Raw genomic sequence first — 17728 nt, 5'->3', positions numbered from 1 at the left:
TAGAAAGACAAACTCAGTAAATTCTGGTTCTATTTTCAATCTTTTTTCTTTGAACCAAATTACAATAGCATTCTTTTTATCCAGGCTTTCTGAAATTGTATTGCTTACCTATGGGAAGAAAATACTTCTGCTGGTAGAACGGGTGGTATATAAAGTATAATTACATATACAGCATAAACAATATGTGGTTTTGGAGGGATATCTAAGGATGGGAAGATTCTTAGCCCATGTAAAGAAGTAAAGTATGTAGAATAAACACTGTATATTTGTGACTTTACTCATAACCAATTCTGTTTTTGCGGTTCATAATTTCCTAGTCAACTACTTGTATTATATGTCTTAAATTTTCCGAGATGGAAGTACCTGAGAGCACATATAGCATGACTATTCATTGACTCCTTCCATTTGTCAAAAGGTTGATGGAAACTGTTGTCCATAGGAATTTATTATTAATTGGTGAAATTAATTTTCACCACCAACAACAGAAGTAGAAAATTAAAGATGAGAATAAAATCAAAATTAAAAATTGCCAAATCACTAAAAGGGGACAGAAAAATTACTCTGCTAATATGGTGTAAAGAGATTAACTTAGGCTGTACAACTTTTTACCCTTCAACTCTAAATCCAGTCAGTGTTTATTATTGTTATCTTAGACTTCCAGCACCAGTATAGTTAGTAACCTGGATTGTATTAAATATTTGGTGAGTATTCTGCTGGTGGGTACTTACTCTTGTGGCTAAAGTGCAAACCTTGGGTATAGAACCTGTTACATAGGTCAGACAGGAGGAGTAATCTTCTCTGCCTGGTAAATGTTTTATGAGGACATGATTAAGATGGTTCATAAATGCATGTAAAAATGCAGTATAGTAAGATTTCCATATCATGTATCACATGAGATTCCAAGGGCAAAAACATTCTGAATAGAGAGTCTTAAGATGTATTTGATTCTGATTCCATTCCTTTACCTCCTTTACCATATTTATGTATATTGAGCATCTTAGGAGAAAAAAATAAACAAACAAATAAATATGCATTTTAAAAATATCTGCCATCAATCTTTAGCCATCTGGATTTTATCACATTTTATATTTTTATTGTCTATTTATATTTATATTTATTGTTTTTATAATAGTACTGAATTTTAAACTTTGTGTTTGTTGTAAACCGCCCAGAGGTCCTCCTTTGGGTGGTGGTAAAATTTGCTGAATGAATGAATGAAGAAGGTAATATGTCAAGGCTGGCTAGAGAAAATGCTCTGCGATGTTTGGTATTTGTCAAAGGTCGGCATGTAGCCAGTGGGACCAGAGGTAGGTGGAAATGTGGAAATAATCTCCTTCCCCTTGCATGTTCTGCTCATGAGCTTGCATTAGGATCTCAATCTTTATAACATATTATTATGAGGAGTGATCCTAAAATCTGCTGTTTTCTCCTCCTCAGCCCTCTAGAGGCTTCTGCTGCCCCCTTGATGAGTGTGGAAAGCTCTCCTCCAGCTCCTTTTGGTTTGGACTGCACTCAAGAGAACTGTTCCTCAGAATAGTCCTGACAGTTCAATGAAAGATCATAAGGAAGGACCTAAAGAGCATTCTGAGTGTAAGTCAAGTCAGATTTTTAAGCTGCGTAAAGTCAGGGTAGGGAATGTCAAAAGGAGGGAACATCAACATTCTAAATTAAATTCTGCTGTGAATAAAGTGGGAAAAGAAGCAACTTATTATTAAAATGATAGAAACTTATCAGCTGTCAGGGGAAAAGTTGAAGTTGGTACAGTTCTCTTTAGCTGCGGTCCAAATCAGAGGAGCTCAAGGCTGAGTAATGACTCAAACTAAAGAGGAAAAAAGGGAAAAGACTGCTGGATTGATTAGCTACAATTTTATAGGCTGTAAAGTAGGATCAAAATGGTCAGGGAGATTACCTTGAAAGACTTTTTACTGTGTGGTGGTAGTTACAACACAGTTCGTGACTTAGCCTTGGTGTGTATCCCATCATGGTTTGTGAACTCTGTGGCTTATTTTTTCAGCCACTTGGCTTTTTAATAAACTAACTAAACCAAGCCTCAGCTTAATGTTACATGGTAAACCAGCCATGTTGGTAAGAAATGAAGGCATTATCTTTAAATGAATCGAGAAAACATCTGCAGGGTTCAGTTCCCCAAATGCACACTAGTTCCATTGAACAGGAGTTTTGAGGAGTTTCTCATTCTAATATAAACTGTACCTAATCTAGACTGCTTTAATAAATACATGGACAGAAACACAGTATACAGTTCGATGCTATTTCCCTTGCATTACTGATTAATTTAAGCTTCATAAATTTTATTTTTAAATGTATTTATGAAAAAGAACTGAGTAAAAGTTACTGAGTAAGGTTTTAGAAAGTACATAATGGGCTATCTTGGACACTATCTGTTGTTGCAATTTATTAATTCAACGTGTGATAATGCAAGCCAAGGAAAAAATAATCTGGCCTAAGCATTAGCTTTTAAAAATGTATCTGTTATCTACAAGCCTTTCTAATCTTAAATGTAATTACTACACTGGACCTAAGCACTAGCTTTTAAAAATGTGCCTTCTGTTTTAAAGCCCCTTTAATCTTAAATGTAAGTACTTCTTCAGTGCCATATGCAAAGCTTCAGTGCACATTTCATCTCTAAAAAGTTCTACCAACTGTTCATCAGCTATCAAGTTTTAAACATCTGTGTGCATTGATGCTGTGCAGATGAACTGAAACTACATTTTGGAGTGTCACTCATGGAGATTGTCACTTGTCTTGAGTAAGAAATAAGAATTGGAAAATACGTTCTCATTCTTCATCTCCAATTAGCATCACTAGATTATACATGAGCTCAAACACTCCCTGTTTTGTTTTTTTGGAACCAATTGTTTTGAAGTGTTCTGAAATCCTTTGAAAAGTTGTTTTCGTTATCTGCGTGGCTCACAGCAGATATAACTGGCTAACCCCTATCTCATTTTCACTTTCAAAACTGGTATGCCTAGCCTTGGATTTCTCAGCTTTGAGGGAATCAATTAGGGCTGTCATCAGGATTGAGAACAAAGAGTCCTTAAATAGTCTTGAAGATGAGTTCTCTGCTGTCCTTTCTTTGAAAATAAAAATCAGATCAGAACAAATTAGTCATGGAACACTGCTGCTCTCTTTAGGCAAATCCTTTCTTTATGGCTGCAGTTAAGGCAACAAATTGCCTGCAGTAGAAACATAGTTTTCAAGGCAAGATGATTGCAGGAATGTAAGTCATGGTGCTTCTGTTCCCTCTAGTCATATTATACAGATCTTCTTTATGTTCACTTGGTTGTTGATTAAGGACTTGAAAACAATTAACCAGTTTTCCAGATATGTGGACTTTAACTCTCAGGGTTTCCAAGCCCGAATGACCATTGCTGAGAACTTTGACAGTCAAAGCCCACTCATCTGAAGAATTGCTTCATGCCTAAGGCGGAATTAGAACTCAGGGTCTTCTGTTTTCTAGCCTAGTGCCTTAACCACTACACTAAACTGGCTTTCATAAAACGGTTGTGCCCCGCACAAAAAAATTTGGTCACTACTATTGTAACCAAACTTAAGAATGAATAATCAAATCAGTCACACAATCTCCTGTCTCTCTGCTCTTTTCTTTGTCATTTTCCTTGTGTCAAACTATATGTGCATTGATGATGTTAAAAAAAAATAAATACTTGAATCAGGCTCACTTTTCATTACTTTGCTTTTAATAGTTAAAATACTAGATGGGGGAGGGGAGGCATTTGGTACTGTCTTAAAAGATTTGGTGGAATGAGGAAATACGGGTCTGGAAAAATTTGTGTGGGGGACAATATATACATTCTGGATCCCTAACCTTTTCATGTTCAACCAACTTTCCTGTCTGCATTTGATAAAAATAGCAGCAGCAGCAGCAGTAACCTCACTATTCTGTGTGACTTTGCTGCTGATTTTACTATGAGCCATTTTAATTTTGTAATTAAGAAAGCTTATTTTTGTTTTATGTATGGTGGACATCTCAAACAATATTTAATAAGGATTGCTTACAATCTCTGTGCTGATGAAGAAACAATTCAGGACATAATTTATAAGGTCTGGACTTGTCCTATCTTTGTTATATTTGGGCTGAATTACCAGGATTTTTAACATGACTAGATCAGTCAATATGTTATGATAATATAGGGGTTTTTGAATGTATCCTGGATTTTTGGAATATATTACAGTATCAAGAATTGATTACTTCTTCTTACTGGCACATACATACATACATACATATACGTATATAACATAGCAGTGGATTGCTGATTTTTGTAATTTATCAACAGTTGATTTTTTTAAAGTCTTTAAGATTTTCCAAGCAATTTGACCTTTTAAAAATTCTGTTTGTGAGGCTCTTTCTCCTTTCCTTTTTGTTTGTAATTCTTTCCAAAAACTTATATTCATGCTATTGCATGGGCACAAATTTGTTATTAAATTGATATATTAAAATATATGAGGAAAGAAAATCTGAAACAAAAAAGAAGGGCTAGTCTGAAAATACGGTATAATTTACGTATTTATCTAAAGGATGGGGAATAATATTTAAAGATCTGAGGGTTATAGCTCAGCCATCCTGCCTTCTGGCTGCCACTAGGAATGCTATGGTGTTGCCACTATAATGGTGTGGATTGATTGATTGATTTTGCATTTGAGTATTTCCTTTTTTTAAAGGATGACATTGAGACTGGGAGCCCCCAGGAGTCAAACTGCTGATATTTCCCTTTTAAAATACCCCAAAAACCTGAAAATGGTTTGAAATCTGCCACATTTTGGCACCCAGTCTACACTAACCAACACTTTTACACACTTTCTTCTTTTTATATTACATGTTTAATATGTATTTCATATATCTTCACTGGCCAAGGGCGAAAAGGTACCTTTTCCTCACCCTTTTTCACTTATTGTGTATGTTTTGTTTGTAGTTTTGTTTTTTGTTTTAAGTAAAGTACATGCTGAAACAGGTATAAAGTCGTCCTAAAATTTGTATTTTACTTGTTGAAACATGTACTAAATATTACATTTTAATAAATTTATAGTTCAGAAAAGTTCTTTCAAGATCGTTGTTTTGGATCTTCAAAAATACCCTTGTGAAGATGTATTACTGTGAATACATTTATACATTTTGTATTATTATGAATACATTTATGAATACATTTTTAGTTTGTCATCTAAAAATCAAAAGAAATGACTTCAGCTTTCTCTTGCTCCTCCTGCCCCTGATCATGCAGGCTATATTTGAAGTAATATCTTCAGAACATTCATATCTGCTCAGTCTAGAGATTCTGATCCGGATGTTTAAGAATTCCAAAGAACTAAGTTCTACAATGACAAAGACTGAAAGCCATCATCTTTTCTCCAATATTGCTGATGTCTGTGAAGCAAGCAAGAAGTAAGTTTTAAGCAGTCTTATCACCAGAATTAGTGACATGCCTTTTTTGTTGTTGTGTGCTTCCAGGAATTTTTAAATGCTTTAATGTTAGTAGTGTTGGCAGTTGCATTGTTACTCCATTTTCTTAGGCAATTCACTCCAAGGACAAATTTATAAAAGTGTGGTGGAATTGGTCTTTATGTTTTTCAGGGTCAAATTGTAAACAAGTAAAGAACTAAATCAGAGTTGTATGTGTGCAGATTTTAGGTACTTTACAGCTGCTATTAAGACTTACCAAAATCAGTAGAGCTTAAACAACAGTGCCTGCTAGACAGAAGTTGGGAATGTTTTTTTTTTATAATTCTTTAAAGTTTCTACTGCTTGAAATCATATTATGTTGCCTATCTTTGCTGCGAGAGATACTATAACTTTCATGGAATATGCTGCATGTTTGTTACGCAGATCCATTAAAATGGATTTATATGTGTGTTGTTTTAATCTGTTGGCAGACAGTGTAGTGCATAGTATAAATACTGTCGAAGGCCTTGACAGATTTCTTTAATTAAGGTATTTCTGGTTTAGAATCATATCTTTTCTGGTCTTAGACCAAACAGCTTTTGCCAAACACTTAAGAGATGTGTGGGAACAATATGCATAAAAGATTAACTCATGATTAGTGGATGCTATTTTATGGTTGTGAACTTGATAAAATCTATTGATTTTATTGTTGCAGGATATTTTGATCTTTAATTTGTGATCTAAATTGTGTGTGTAAAGCCCCATGGATTTCTAGTTATATTTGTACTAGTCTACATAATTAACCCTTTAATTGTGGACAATGATGGTAGATAGTCTGTTTAAGGTGAAATCTATATGTCCTTATTAGAGAATAAGTCCCACTGAATGCAGTTATATTTACTTCTGAGTAACCATGCATAGAATTGCATTTAAGTATATTCAAGAGCTTTTATTTCTAGGAGCAATTTTTTCTCATTCAAAAAAAATTGAATGCACTGATGCTCAGGATATTTTCCTGGGTTATAAGATTACAAGGGAGGAAGAGACAATCATCAAAAATTGACTTCTACGCCTGCAGGAATACCCTATGAGTAGAGTTCCATTTACATGTTTAATTTCATAACAGCCTTCCAATATGCTGGGAATACAGTTCCCAGAATTCTAGCTATCATGGCCAGTAATTCAGACCATCCCTGGTAAGGATTTTATTCTTCCTTTCTCCCTTTGGCCCTCTCCACCTGCATCCCAATTCTAATTCAGCACTTTGGCTACAGTTCCAGCATTTCTATTTGGTTGGTGGTGTTTTCTATTAGATGACATTTTGATATTTCTTTGAATGCTAGCAGTGGCATGAAGACTTTCAGGCTGCCTTTGAAAACAGTGGTTTAGCCCTAAGGTTAGTTCAAAAGCTTATTTCCATCAGGTAATCCTGAACAATTTGTAATCGTTGCAGGGGTAGGGTGCTTAGTGTTGCTTAAAGGTGCCAACGAAAGTTATCTATTAAAGCGTAATTTATTAAAGCAACCATAGTGGCCTGGTTCTCACATTGCCAAACTATGGTTTGCAAACAACAGTGGCAGCACAGTAAGCCTAAATGAAGCAAGCCCATTATATCATAATATGTATGAAGTTGGCCATATCCAGAAATGGCAAATTATTAAAATAACATTTGTATTTCAGTTATAAAACCTGTATTAGTCCATGGTATCGGTCTGTAACACAAATTACAGTGTTAACATTTGCAGTATGCAAATCTTTGTTTTATCTATCAACACTGAAACTGAAACTCAGTCCAGGGCTACATAGATGTTTATGTTTGCCTGACTAGAGAGACTGGTATATTCCATATCACATAAACCAGGCTATAGGCTATTAAATAAACCATGGCTTAACACTATGTGAACCAGACTTATGATTTATGGAATATGTCATATGAGGAGTTTGTACCACCTGATCAGCCCTAATTTATTGACATAATGATCAAATGATTGCACTATTAATTGCAGATATCTAATGTGGTTAGAGGATAAGGTATAGAAGAGATACAGTGTATGTATGAGAGAAATATTTTTCTCATTTTTCTAGAATTTATAATCTCCTGAAACAGAGTCAAAGTTATGATTTATTTGTTATTGCTAGATTAGCTGTACTATGCAAGAGCCAAGGTAAGGAAATCAAAAGTTAAGAAAGAAATCCTCTTACATAAGAAAGTTACCATAGAGCAACACTATAACCTTGGGCATTGACTCATCCAAAAAATCTGAATCATTTGTGCTATTGTTTGGTTTCTCTTGGCTGAAAACTCATATAGGATTATATTTCATTTGATGTCTTCACCACGTAGAAGATGTCTTTACCACGTGGCTTTTATTGACTTAACTGCAGCATATGATACCGTTAATCATAGGATATTGCTACGCAAGATATGCGACTGTTTATCTACGCAGATGATACAGCAGTGGCTACACAAGGATCAAGTTTTGATGAGATAGCTGGAAGACTCACTGTAGCACTTGAAAAATTTGGACAATATTACACTACTAACCATTTGAGGCCTAATCCAAGTAAGACCCAAGTGTGCACTTTCTGTCTTCGAAATCAAGACACCGGGGCTAAACTGAATGTTATATGGCAAGGGAATCGATTACAGAATTGTCCTACACTGAAGTATCTCGGTGTGACACTTGATCGAACACTTTCCTTTAAACAGCACTGCCTGAATATTAAGGCCAAGGTTAGTGCAAGGAATAACATTATTAGAAAATTGACAAATTATATATGGGGAGCCTGGCCATCCACATTACGAACATCAGCTTTGGCCTTGAGTGTCGCTGCAGCAGAGTACACCACTTCAGTATGGAGTGCATCTACACACACAAAATAAGTTGACATCGCCGTAAATGAAGCAGTACGAATAGTGACAGGATGTCTTAAGCCTACACCAATTGAGAAAATGTACCTCCTTGTTGGTATTGCACCACCCAAGATCAGGAGAGAAGTAGCAGCAGATGTTGAGAGAACAAAACGAGAAGGATCCCCAGCACCCTCTCTATGGGTACGAGCCTCAAACTCGTCGATTAAAATCTAGGAAGAATTTCATGGCAAGAGCAGATACTCTTGAGGGCACGCAAGAGCAAAACTGAATTGGAAGATGGAGGAGAGAAATCCCTGACCAAGGAATAGTCCCAGAGAAGAATATGGCTGAAGGATTTGACCTCCCTCATATTATTTGGAGGACTCTGAATAGGTTGAGGGTTGGAGTGCCTAAGTGTAAGACTAATATGCTCAAATGAGATTGCTGATGGATAATAGCATGCTGTGTGAATGTGGAGAGAGACAGAATTCGGCCCCCCTGCTGACCTGATTATTACCAATAGTGTGCACTGAAAATGACTTGTTTTTGGCCAATGACAAAGCCAAGAAGGTGGCATCATATTGGCAGCTTAAGGTCTGATCTGGATATGAAAGGAGAAGAAGACCATGTAGAACAGTTGCATCATTGTGCTTTATCCACCTGTTGTTTTATATTAAACTAGCATCTAAATAACCAGAAAGAAATTTCTTTCTTTTTTTGCTGAAACAGGGACATGCTCAAGTTTATACAATTCATAAAACTTTCATAAATAGCTGGCTTGTTACTAAACAAATCAATAGGTGTTGCAGCAAGCACATGTAAGCTTTTTCATATATCTGCCAGGGGATATTGCAGTTTATTTCTATATAAGATATGTCACAGGGGGATGTCCTAGGGATATAATCATAAAACTAGGCTGCTGAATGGGATATGCAGTATGGTCTCCATGGACATCTTTTCCTGCATCCAGGAAGAACCTTGTTCATTTATGTATTTATAGCTATTTAGTATTTTGATGATGTGATAGTCTTTCTGTGAAATGGATTTTCATAACATTAGAATATTACAAGCTTAAAGCAACTATTTTGTGTTCTGAGGCTCAGGCTCTGTTTCTGCCATGCATTCTGGCTCTTGTCATCCATAACATGCTTTCCCAATTCCAAATGAACCAAGCACTATGAAAAACCAAAGTCAGATTGTCTCTAGCAGAGAGCTATACAGTTCTGCTTGAAGACCTCCTCTTACTATGGTATGCATTTTTATTCCTGGGTCTTCAGATTAAGGTTGAGTGTAAATTTACATGTTACTCAAACATGCAGCTGTGATATTAATGTATAAAGTACCTTCCTTGCTTATACGGAGCAGCTCTTAACTAGAACTAGATTTATTAAGTTAATGTATTTGTGTCTATCTAGTTTCAGCGTGATCAGAGGCAGGGTAGTCCTTCTGGTTAGGAAACATTTTTATCCCCTTTCACAGTAACGTTGAAGGGAAAAAAACTATCAAGGAGTTGGGATGCTCTGATATATTTGGTTTTGATGAAAATAACCATGAAATTATTTTTGCCTTTGGTCTATTCTTACTTCTTACATCAGTGAAAATGCACCTGCAAAGTGATGGATGAGTCACACCTTTAGTATGTCCAAAAATTATATTATCTTGTATGAGATGCTATTAGTATGGCTATAAAAACTTTTGGAAAATTCACTGGGTGAGTAGATTAAGTTTTGGCCCTGTTTACTGCATGTTTACGGCTGAAATCATAACCTTGTCTTTAAAATATTAATAATTATGCATTGATCTCTACTAAGCATGTTTCTCTATTGGTCAAAATAAGTTTACTTCTGAATTAGAATAAAGCATACTTAAACCAAAACAACAGTTTCTTCTTGTATTTTATCAATCTCTGTATGCTTTCTGGCCCATACTAGAAATGAAAATCAAATCCTCGGGGGAAAAAACTGTTGAGAACTTTACTTGTTAATATCATAGCATAATATAGAAGTTATAATTAATCAAATATGAGTATCTTCAAGAATAGGCATGTGTCTGGCTTTGTCTAATAACCAAGGTGAAATATTAATATTTTGGTTATTAAGGGCTAATAAAACTTTCAGTTGGTTAGTAAATTAATCATGTTAATTGCTTGCTCTGTCTTTGTGAGAAAAGAAAACTCTAGAGTTAGATAAAATTTCAGAATCCACCTTATGCTAGCCCTACACTCAATTTCTGATCAGTATATGCTTTCTGGTGTCTTGTATCTCTTTAGGTTATTGTTGTTTATTCGTTTAGTCGCTTCCAACTCTTCGTGACTTCATGGACCAGCCCATGCCAGACCTTCCTGTCGGTCGTCAACACCCCCAGCTCCCCCAGGGACGAGCCCGTCACCTCTAGAATATCATCCATCCATCTTGCCCTTGGTCGGCCCCTCTTCCTTTTGCCTTCCACTCTCCCTAGCATCAGCACCTTCTCCAGGGTGTCCTGTCTTCTCATTATGTGGCCAAAGTATTTCAGTTTTGCCTTTAATATCATTCCCTCAAGTGAGCAGTCTGGCTTTATTTCCTGGAGGATGGACTGGTTTGATCTTCTTGCAGTCCAAGGCACTCTCAGAATTTTCCTCCAACACCACAGTTCAAAAGCATCAATCTTCCTTCTCTCAGCCTTCCTTATGGCCCAGCTCTCGCAGCCATATGTTCCTACGGGGAACACCATTGCTTTAACTATGCGGACCTTTGTTGTCAGTGTGATGTCTCAGCTCTTAACTATTTTATCGAGATTTGTCATTGCTCTTCTCCCACGGATTAAGCGTCTTCTGATTTCCTGACTGCAGTCAGCATCTGCAGTAATCTTCGCACCTAGAAATACAAAGTCTTTCACTGCTTCTACATTTTCTCCCTCTATTTGTCAGTTATCAATCAAGCTGGTTGCCATAATCTTGGTTTTTTTGAGGTTTAGCTGCAAGCCATCTTTTGCACTTTCTTCTTTCACCTTCATCATAAGGCTCCTCAGTTCCTCTTTGCTTTCAGCCATCAAAGTGGTATCATCTGCATATCTGAGATTGTTAATGTTTCTTCCAGCGATTTTAACTCCATCCTTGGATTCCTCAAGCCCAGCATGTCACATGATGTGTTCTGCGTACAAGTTGAATAGGTAGGGTGAGAGTATACAGCCCTGCCGTACTCCTTTCCCAATCTTAAACCAATCCGTTGTTCCGTGGTCTGTTCTTTCTGTTGCTACTTGGTCGTTATACAGATTCTTCAGGAGGCATACAAGATGACTTGGTATCCCCATACCACTAAGAACTTGCCACAATTTGTTATGGTCCACACAGTCAAAGGCTTTAGAATAGTCAATAAAACAGAAATAGATGTTTTTCTGAAACTCCCTGGCTTTTTCTATTATCCAGGGGATATTGGCAATTTGGTCCCTAGTTCCTCTGCCTTTTCTAAACCCAGCTTGCACATCTGGCAATTCTCGCTCCATGAATTGCTGAAGCCTACCTTGCAGGATCTTGAGCATTACCTTACTGGCATGTGAAATGAGTGCCACTGTTCGATAGTTTGAACATTCTTTAGTGTTTCCCTTTTTTGGTATGGGGATATAAGTTGTTTTTTTCCAGTCTGATGGCCATTCTTGTGTTTTCCAAATTTGCTGGCATATAGCATGCATTACCTTGACAGCATCATCTTGCAAGATTTTGAACAGTTCAGCTGGGATGCCGTCGTCTCCTGTTGCCTTGTTATTAGCAATGCTTCTTAAGGCCCATTCAACCTCACTCTTCAGGATGTCTGGCTCTAGCTCACTGACCACACCGTCAAAGCTATCCCTGATATTGTTATCCTTCCTATACAGGTTTTCTGTATATTCTTGCCACCTTTTCTTGATCTCTTCTTCTGTCAGGTCCTTGCCATCTTTGTTTTTGATCATACCCATTTTGGCCTGGAATTTACCTCCGATGTTGCTAATTTTTTGGAAGAGGTCTCTTGTCCTTCCTATTCTATTGTCTTCTTCCACTTCTGCGCATTGCTTGTTTAAAAATAATTCCTTATCTCTTCTGGCTAACCTCTGGAATTTTGCATTTAATTGGGCATATCTCCCCCTATCACTGTTGCCTTTTGCTTTCCTTCTTTCTTGGGCTACTTCTAGTGTCTCAGCAGACAGCCATTTTGGCTTCTTGGTTTTCTCTTTCTTTGGGATGTATTTTGTTGCCGCCTCCTGAACAATGTTGCGAACTTCTGTCCAGAGTTCTTCCGGGACCCTATCTACTAAGTCCAGTCCCTTAAATCTATTCTTCACCTCCACTGCATATTCCTTAGGAATATTAGTGAGCTCATATCTAGCTGATCTGTGGGTCTTTCCTAATCTCTTTAGTCTGATCCTAAATTGTGCAAGAAGAAGTTCGTGATCGGAACTACAGTCAGCTCCAGGTCTTGTTTTTACTGACTGTATAGATGTCCGCCACCTTTGGCTGCAAAGGATGTAGTCAATCTGATTTCGGTGTTGTCCATCTGGTGAAGTCCATGTATAAAGCCGTCTCTTAGGTTGTTGGAAGAGAGTGTTTGTTATGCAGAGTGAGTTGTCTTGGCAAAGTACTATCAGCCTATGTCTTGCTTCGTTTTGTTCTCCCAGGCCATGCTTACCTGTAATTCCAGGTGTCATTTGACTGCCCACCTTAGCATTCCAGTCTCCCGTGATGAAAATAACATCTCTTTTAGGCGTGTTGTCCAGTAGGTGCTGCAGATCCTCATAGAACTGCTCTACTTCAGCTTCTTCAGCATTTGTGGTTTGGGCGTATATTTGGATCAGTGTGATGTTAGATGGCTTGCCCTGAATTCGAATTGAGATCATTCTGTCGTTTTTTGGATTGTATCGAAGCACTGCTTTAGCCACTTTACTATTAATTATGAAGGCTACTCCATTTCTTCTGTGGTCCTCTTTTCCACAGTAGTAGATCTGGTGGTCATTTGATGTGAAGTGGCCCATTCCAGTCCATTTCAGTTCACTGACGCCCAAAATGTCTATCTTTAATCTTGACATCTCACCAATAACCACATCCAATTTGCCCTGGCTCATAGATCTTACATTCCAGGTTCCAATGGTGTGTTGATCCTTAAAACATCGGATTCGCCGTTCAGCACCGTCGGCCACTAGCCATCCTTTCGGCTTTGAGCTAGCTGCGTCCTCACGTCTGGGGCTAGTTGAACTCATCCTCCGTTCCTCCCCAGTAGCATTTTGACCATCTTCCGACCTGGGGGTCTCATCTTCCGATGGTATACCGACATATCTCTGGTTGTACTGATCCGTTGAGTTTTCACGGCAAGAATACTGGGGTGGGTTGCCATTACCTTCCCCAGGGATCGCATTTAGTCTGACCTCTCTGTCATGACCTTCCCATCTTGTGTGGCCCTTCACGGTTTAGCTCATGGCATCATTGAGGTGCTCAAGCTCCAGCACCACGACAAGGCAATGATCGTTTGCTGAAGTTAGTTTATTAGACAATGGTATTTCACATCTCTTTCCCATTTAATTGTCTTTAAAACAAACTGGAGATAATTGGAATTTTCTATGTATACTGTAGACCTATCCTTGAGCTGCTCTGCTTCCTCTAAGTTTGAATTTTTCCATTTTCTAAATATGTAAAAAAGATTTTTTTTCCCCCAATTTGGTTCTGTAAGCAGTATTTGTTGATCCTAAGCTTATTTAGAAGCTGTAGTTTTGAATTGCAAGTGACATCTTTGAGCCTGTATATCTGTGAAAAACACTATGGTGAATATTGTTCATAGTACAAATGCTGATGTTGCAAAGCTGAGCACAGATAGGTTACACTTACAAAAGTGATGGTTAAGATTTCAATTTCAGGTAAAGACCTACCAAGTGGTCTTACCTACAGGTACATTTTGTTAACTAGTTGCTGCTGGATCTACTTCTCAGTGTATTTACTTCCATATACTGATCCTCCTTCCAGGCTGTCTGCTGATGGGAGAAAAATTCTAGTTAACAAAAGGGAAAACTGCACTTTTTTTTTTTTGCTCTTTATAAAATTATAATAACAGACTATATCTAGTCTTAAATTGCATTGACAGGTTCTGGGTAATGTTTAATTCCTACATGGAGCTGCTTTTCTTTCTGAAAGTTTAGTAGGTAAAACAACCCTGTAAATAGATCATTCTGTACTAATGTATCTTCTAAGCAAATTGTTTAGGCATGGGAATGATACATACCTTGGTTGCTCACTGCTCTTTGCTGGATAATTTCAAACTGGCAGCTTAGCACCATGCCTTAGAACATTCATTACTCCTACATTATAATATTTAGAATAGTTTATTCCTTTTCTCCCCCATCCCACCAATCTGCATCAAAGACTCCCTTGGGCTGGGAAGTTTTATTAAATCAATACCTTCTGTTTTAGAATTACGTTTCGAAGTTAAAATGTATTAAGAAAAAAATACAGAGAATCACTTTGGGGAGAAAATGTGAAATTGCTGAAGGCTTCAGGTAACTTCTTCCCTGGTACTTGAACCTGGTTCAAATTATTATTCTTTCCCTGATACATCTTTTAGGAGAACAACAATAATAAATTATATGACTCCAAGCAATTGTGGGTGGTTTACAAATTGTGAACAACATTTAAAACAAGAAGAAAACACACACACACAAAAAGGAAAGATGGCAGTGATACAGAAACCCAGATGGGAACAAGGGAAAACAAAAGGGGGCTTCAATCACACTTGCCAAAGGCCTGGGAGAAGAGTCATGTCTTCAGGGCCCTTTGAAACACAAGTAGAGTGGGGGCAGTTTGAATCTTGGGGGGAACCTCATTCCAGAGGGCAGGCGCTGCAACAGAGAAGCACTTTCTGGGTCCCGATAGATGGCATTGTTTAATCCTTTAATCAAAGGAACCTGGAGCGCACCAACCCTGCCAGATTGGATCAGCCAGGCAGATACTATAGGAGACAGGCAGTAACCATGCTCTATGCCAGGCTTTATAGGTAGAGGCCTTTGTCATGTGGCAGAAAAAAGGTTGTTATGGAAACCACCTCTGGCCTACTACATTGGCATTCCTCTCCCCACTGCAAATCATTTTTGCCTTCAAATCCAAAGCACTGCACAGCAGTAATGTATATGTATCTTGGTGTGTGTATATGTATGCATACCTGATAAACAGGTATGAGAGTTGATAAAATAATCACCATCCATCTGGCTTCTAAATAAAATACTTAGGAGCAGCTACGCTGTGTAAAACTTCTGGTCATCAGAAATATGTAAATTCCCACTTCAGCCTCACATGTTTTAAATGAGGAACAGAAGAACCTAATTTAATTCAAACATTCACTTTTCTGAAACAAAAGTGTTCCCATACAGTTTCTTCCAGTTGTTTGTTGAATAGCCTGTGAAATACGTTCATTTATCTTCTGAATGCAGTCTTCGCTGTAGTCAGTTGATTGTTTACCTTCCATCCAGAGAGACAAATCTCAAACTCAACATTTTCCTGCCAGTAAAAGTGTTAATGATTTTCAGGTAAGGAGTCAGGTCAGGTTCTTCTCTTGTGGGCAATTCCATAGAGTATTCAAGGACATGCTGTCTAGCAACTTGCAATTGTATGGGTACAAAGACAATAAAGGACCTTTTCGCTTTTAGATAACAAATTGTGATTAAATGTGTTTTGCAAACTTGTTCTGCTCATTTCAGGTTCTTCACAGAGCTTGAAGAAAGGCATCAGAGTAACATCTTCATAGAAGATATCAGTGATATTGTAGAAAAGCATACTACTTCAACTTTTGACCCTTATATAAAATATTGCACAAATGAAGTCTATCAACAACGGACACTTCAGAAACTGTTGTAAGTAATGGGAACTATTATTACTGGAATTGCTTGGGAGGAAAATGATGTTATGAATTATGCATAATATGTATAATTTTGTTTTTTGAAAAATAAACATTTCAGCAATACTAACTGAAGGAGACAACAAGATGGGATTTTGATTTTGCTCCACTGATCATCAGAGCTAATTTATTTCAACATAATTCTAAATTGTTCTTTATCCAGAGGCATCATGCATGATAAAATATGAATATAATTGTAGGTAAAACAAAAAATAGTCACAGTCACAATTGTTACTAAAATTTTGGTTAATTTTCTGAAGAAAAAAAAAATTGAAAATCATATTAGCACCAGACCTATTTCTTCTGGCAAAAAAATAGAAAAGGAATAGTAGTTTATGAGATAAGTTTCTCATATGCAAAGAACACCTGTATATTTAAAATATTCTTAAAATATATTTAACCCCTTCACTAGACCCCACCTACCCTCTTACCTGATCTGCAGTGAAGAGAGTTCATAATGTACAGTCATAATTGTGCAGATGGATCAATGGAACAAACAAGAGAAATTATAGCTGTAGCTGCACTATTTAATTCTTACATTTCTTTACTGCCCATCTCACCAAATGACTCTGGGCAGTTTACAATTCAATTAAAAAGATTAAAATCATAAAAACAAGTGCATCATTAAAATATAAATATAAAATCCTGGATGGAGAAACAATCTTGATAAAATTCCTCGGAGCCACATCATGGGGCCAACCACCCCCATGATTGATTATCCCCCGTCCTGCCCCAAGCGAGGTGGCAAAGCAATGTTTTTACTCCCTTCTGGAAGGCCGGAAGAGTGGGGGCCTGCCTCACCTCTGGGGGTAACATGTTGTAAAAAAAAACAATTGTGTTTTTACAATGTATCTTGGTTTAGCAAGACATGTAAAAGACCCTCTGTGGTAGCTAATCTTCAGCTTCCTCTGAACTGAAAAACTGTAAGCAACAATTTCATCACCACCCAGGATCTTACCACATCTTAATAGAAGATTTGGGGGATGGTGCTGTGAATTCTGGACAAACCCCTAATTTATGAGTTCTGATTGTTTGTGTTAACTTTCATGTTTCCACGAAAGCACCTGGCAAACCAATCAAAATATTCAAACAAAAATGTAGTTTTAAATATATCACCTTTATATTTAAGGCTGTCTATAAAATTGTTGTTATTTTGGACAGAGCTACCAATCCATCTTTCAAGGAAGTATTGTCACGGATTGAATCTCAAGAAGAGTGTAGGAATTTACCAATGATTTCCTTCCTCATTCTTCCAATGCAAAGGGTTACACGACTTCCACTGCTGATGGATGTAAGAGCAGCCTATTTTTAATTGTCTGTTCTATTTATGTGTTTAAATACGTAATTCCACTGTCATAATTGTAATTATGTAATCAGGACTTAGACTCAGCATATAAACTGCTGAACTTCCGTAATTTTAGTAATTTAGAAAGTTTTGGCCCAGAGAAACCTGGGAAACATTTTTGCTGGGGCAAGTAAATATTCTGTGGGATTATAAAGCTCTAAATAAAAGTAAGATTTCATCCTTTTTTTCTTGCCCTTTCCTGCTGGTTGACTTGACTTTAGTTGCACTAT

General features: G+C 37.2%; 1 protein-coding gene and 1 long non-coding RNA gene across 3 annotated transcripts in view; both read left to right on the top strand.

The window, feature by feature from the left end:
- LOC134499731 (uncharacterized) overlaps positions 1-17728 on the top strand; it is a 296249-nt gene that overhangs the window by 30587 nt on the left and 247934 nt on the right. The window lies entirely within an intron of this gene.
- ARHGEF26 (Rho guanine nucleotide exchange factor 26) overlaps positions 1-17728 on the top strand; it is a 66847-nt gene that overhangs the window by 14135 nt on the left and 34984 nt on the right. For both annotated transcript variants that reach the window (XM_063306536.1, XM_063306537.1), the window contains 3 exons: positions 5256-5416; positions 15957-16109; positions 17315-17444. In XM_063306536.1, coding sequence (XP_063162606.1) covers positions 5256-5416; positions 15957-16109; positions 17315-17444 — 444 coding nt within the window. The remainder of the gene's footprint in view (positions 1-5255; positions 5417-15956; positions 16110-17314; positions 17445-17728) is intronic.

This window comes from Candoia aspera, chromosome 6 (genome assembly GCF_035149785.1).
Source record: "Candoia aspera isolate rCanAsp1 chromosome 6, rCanAsp1.hap2, whole genome shotgun sequence".
NCBI classification, from domain to species: domain Eukaryota; kingdom Metazoa; phylum Chordata; class Lepidosauria; order Squamata; family Boidae; genus Candoia; species Candoia aspera.
Note: the sequence above shows the minus strand (reverse complement) of the source record. Positions and strands in the feature narration are given on the sequence as shown.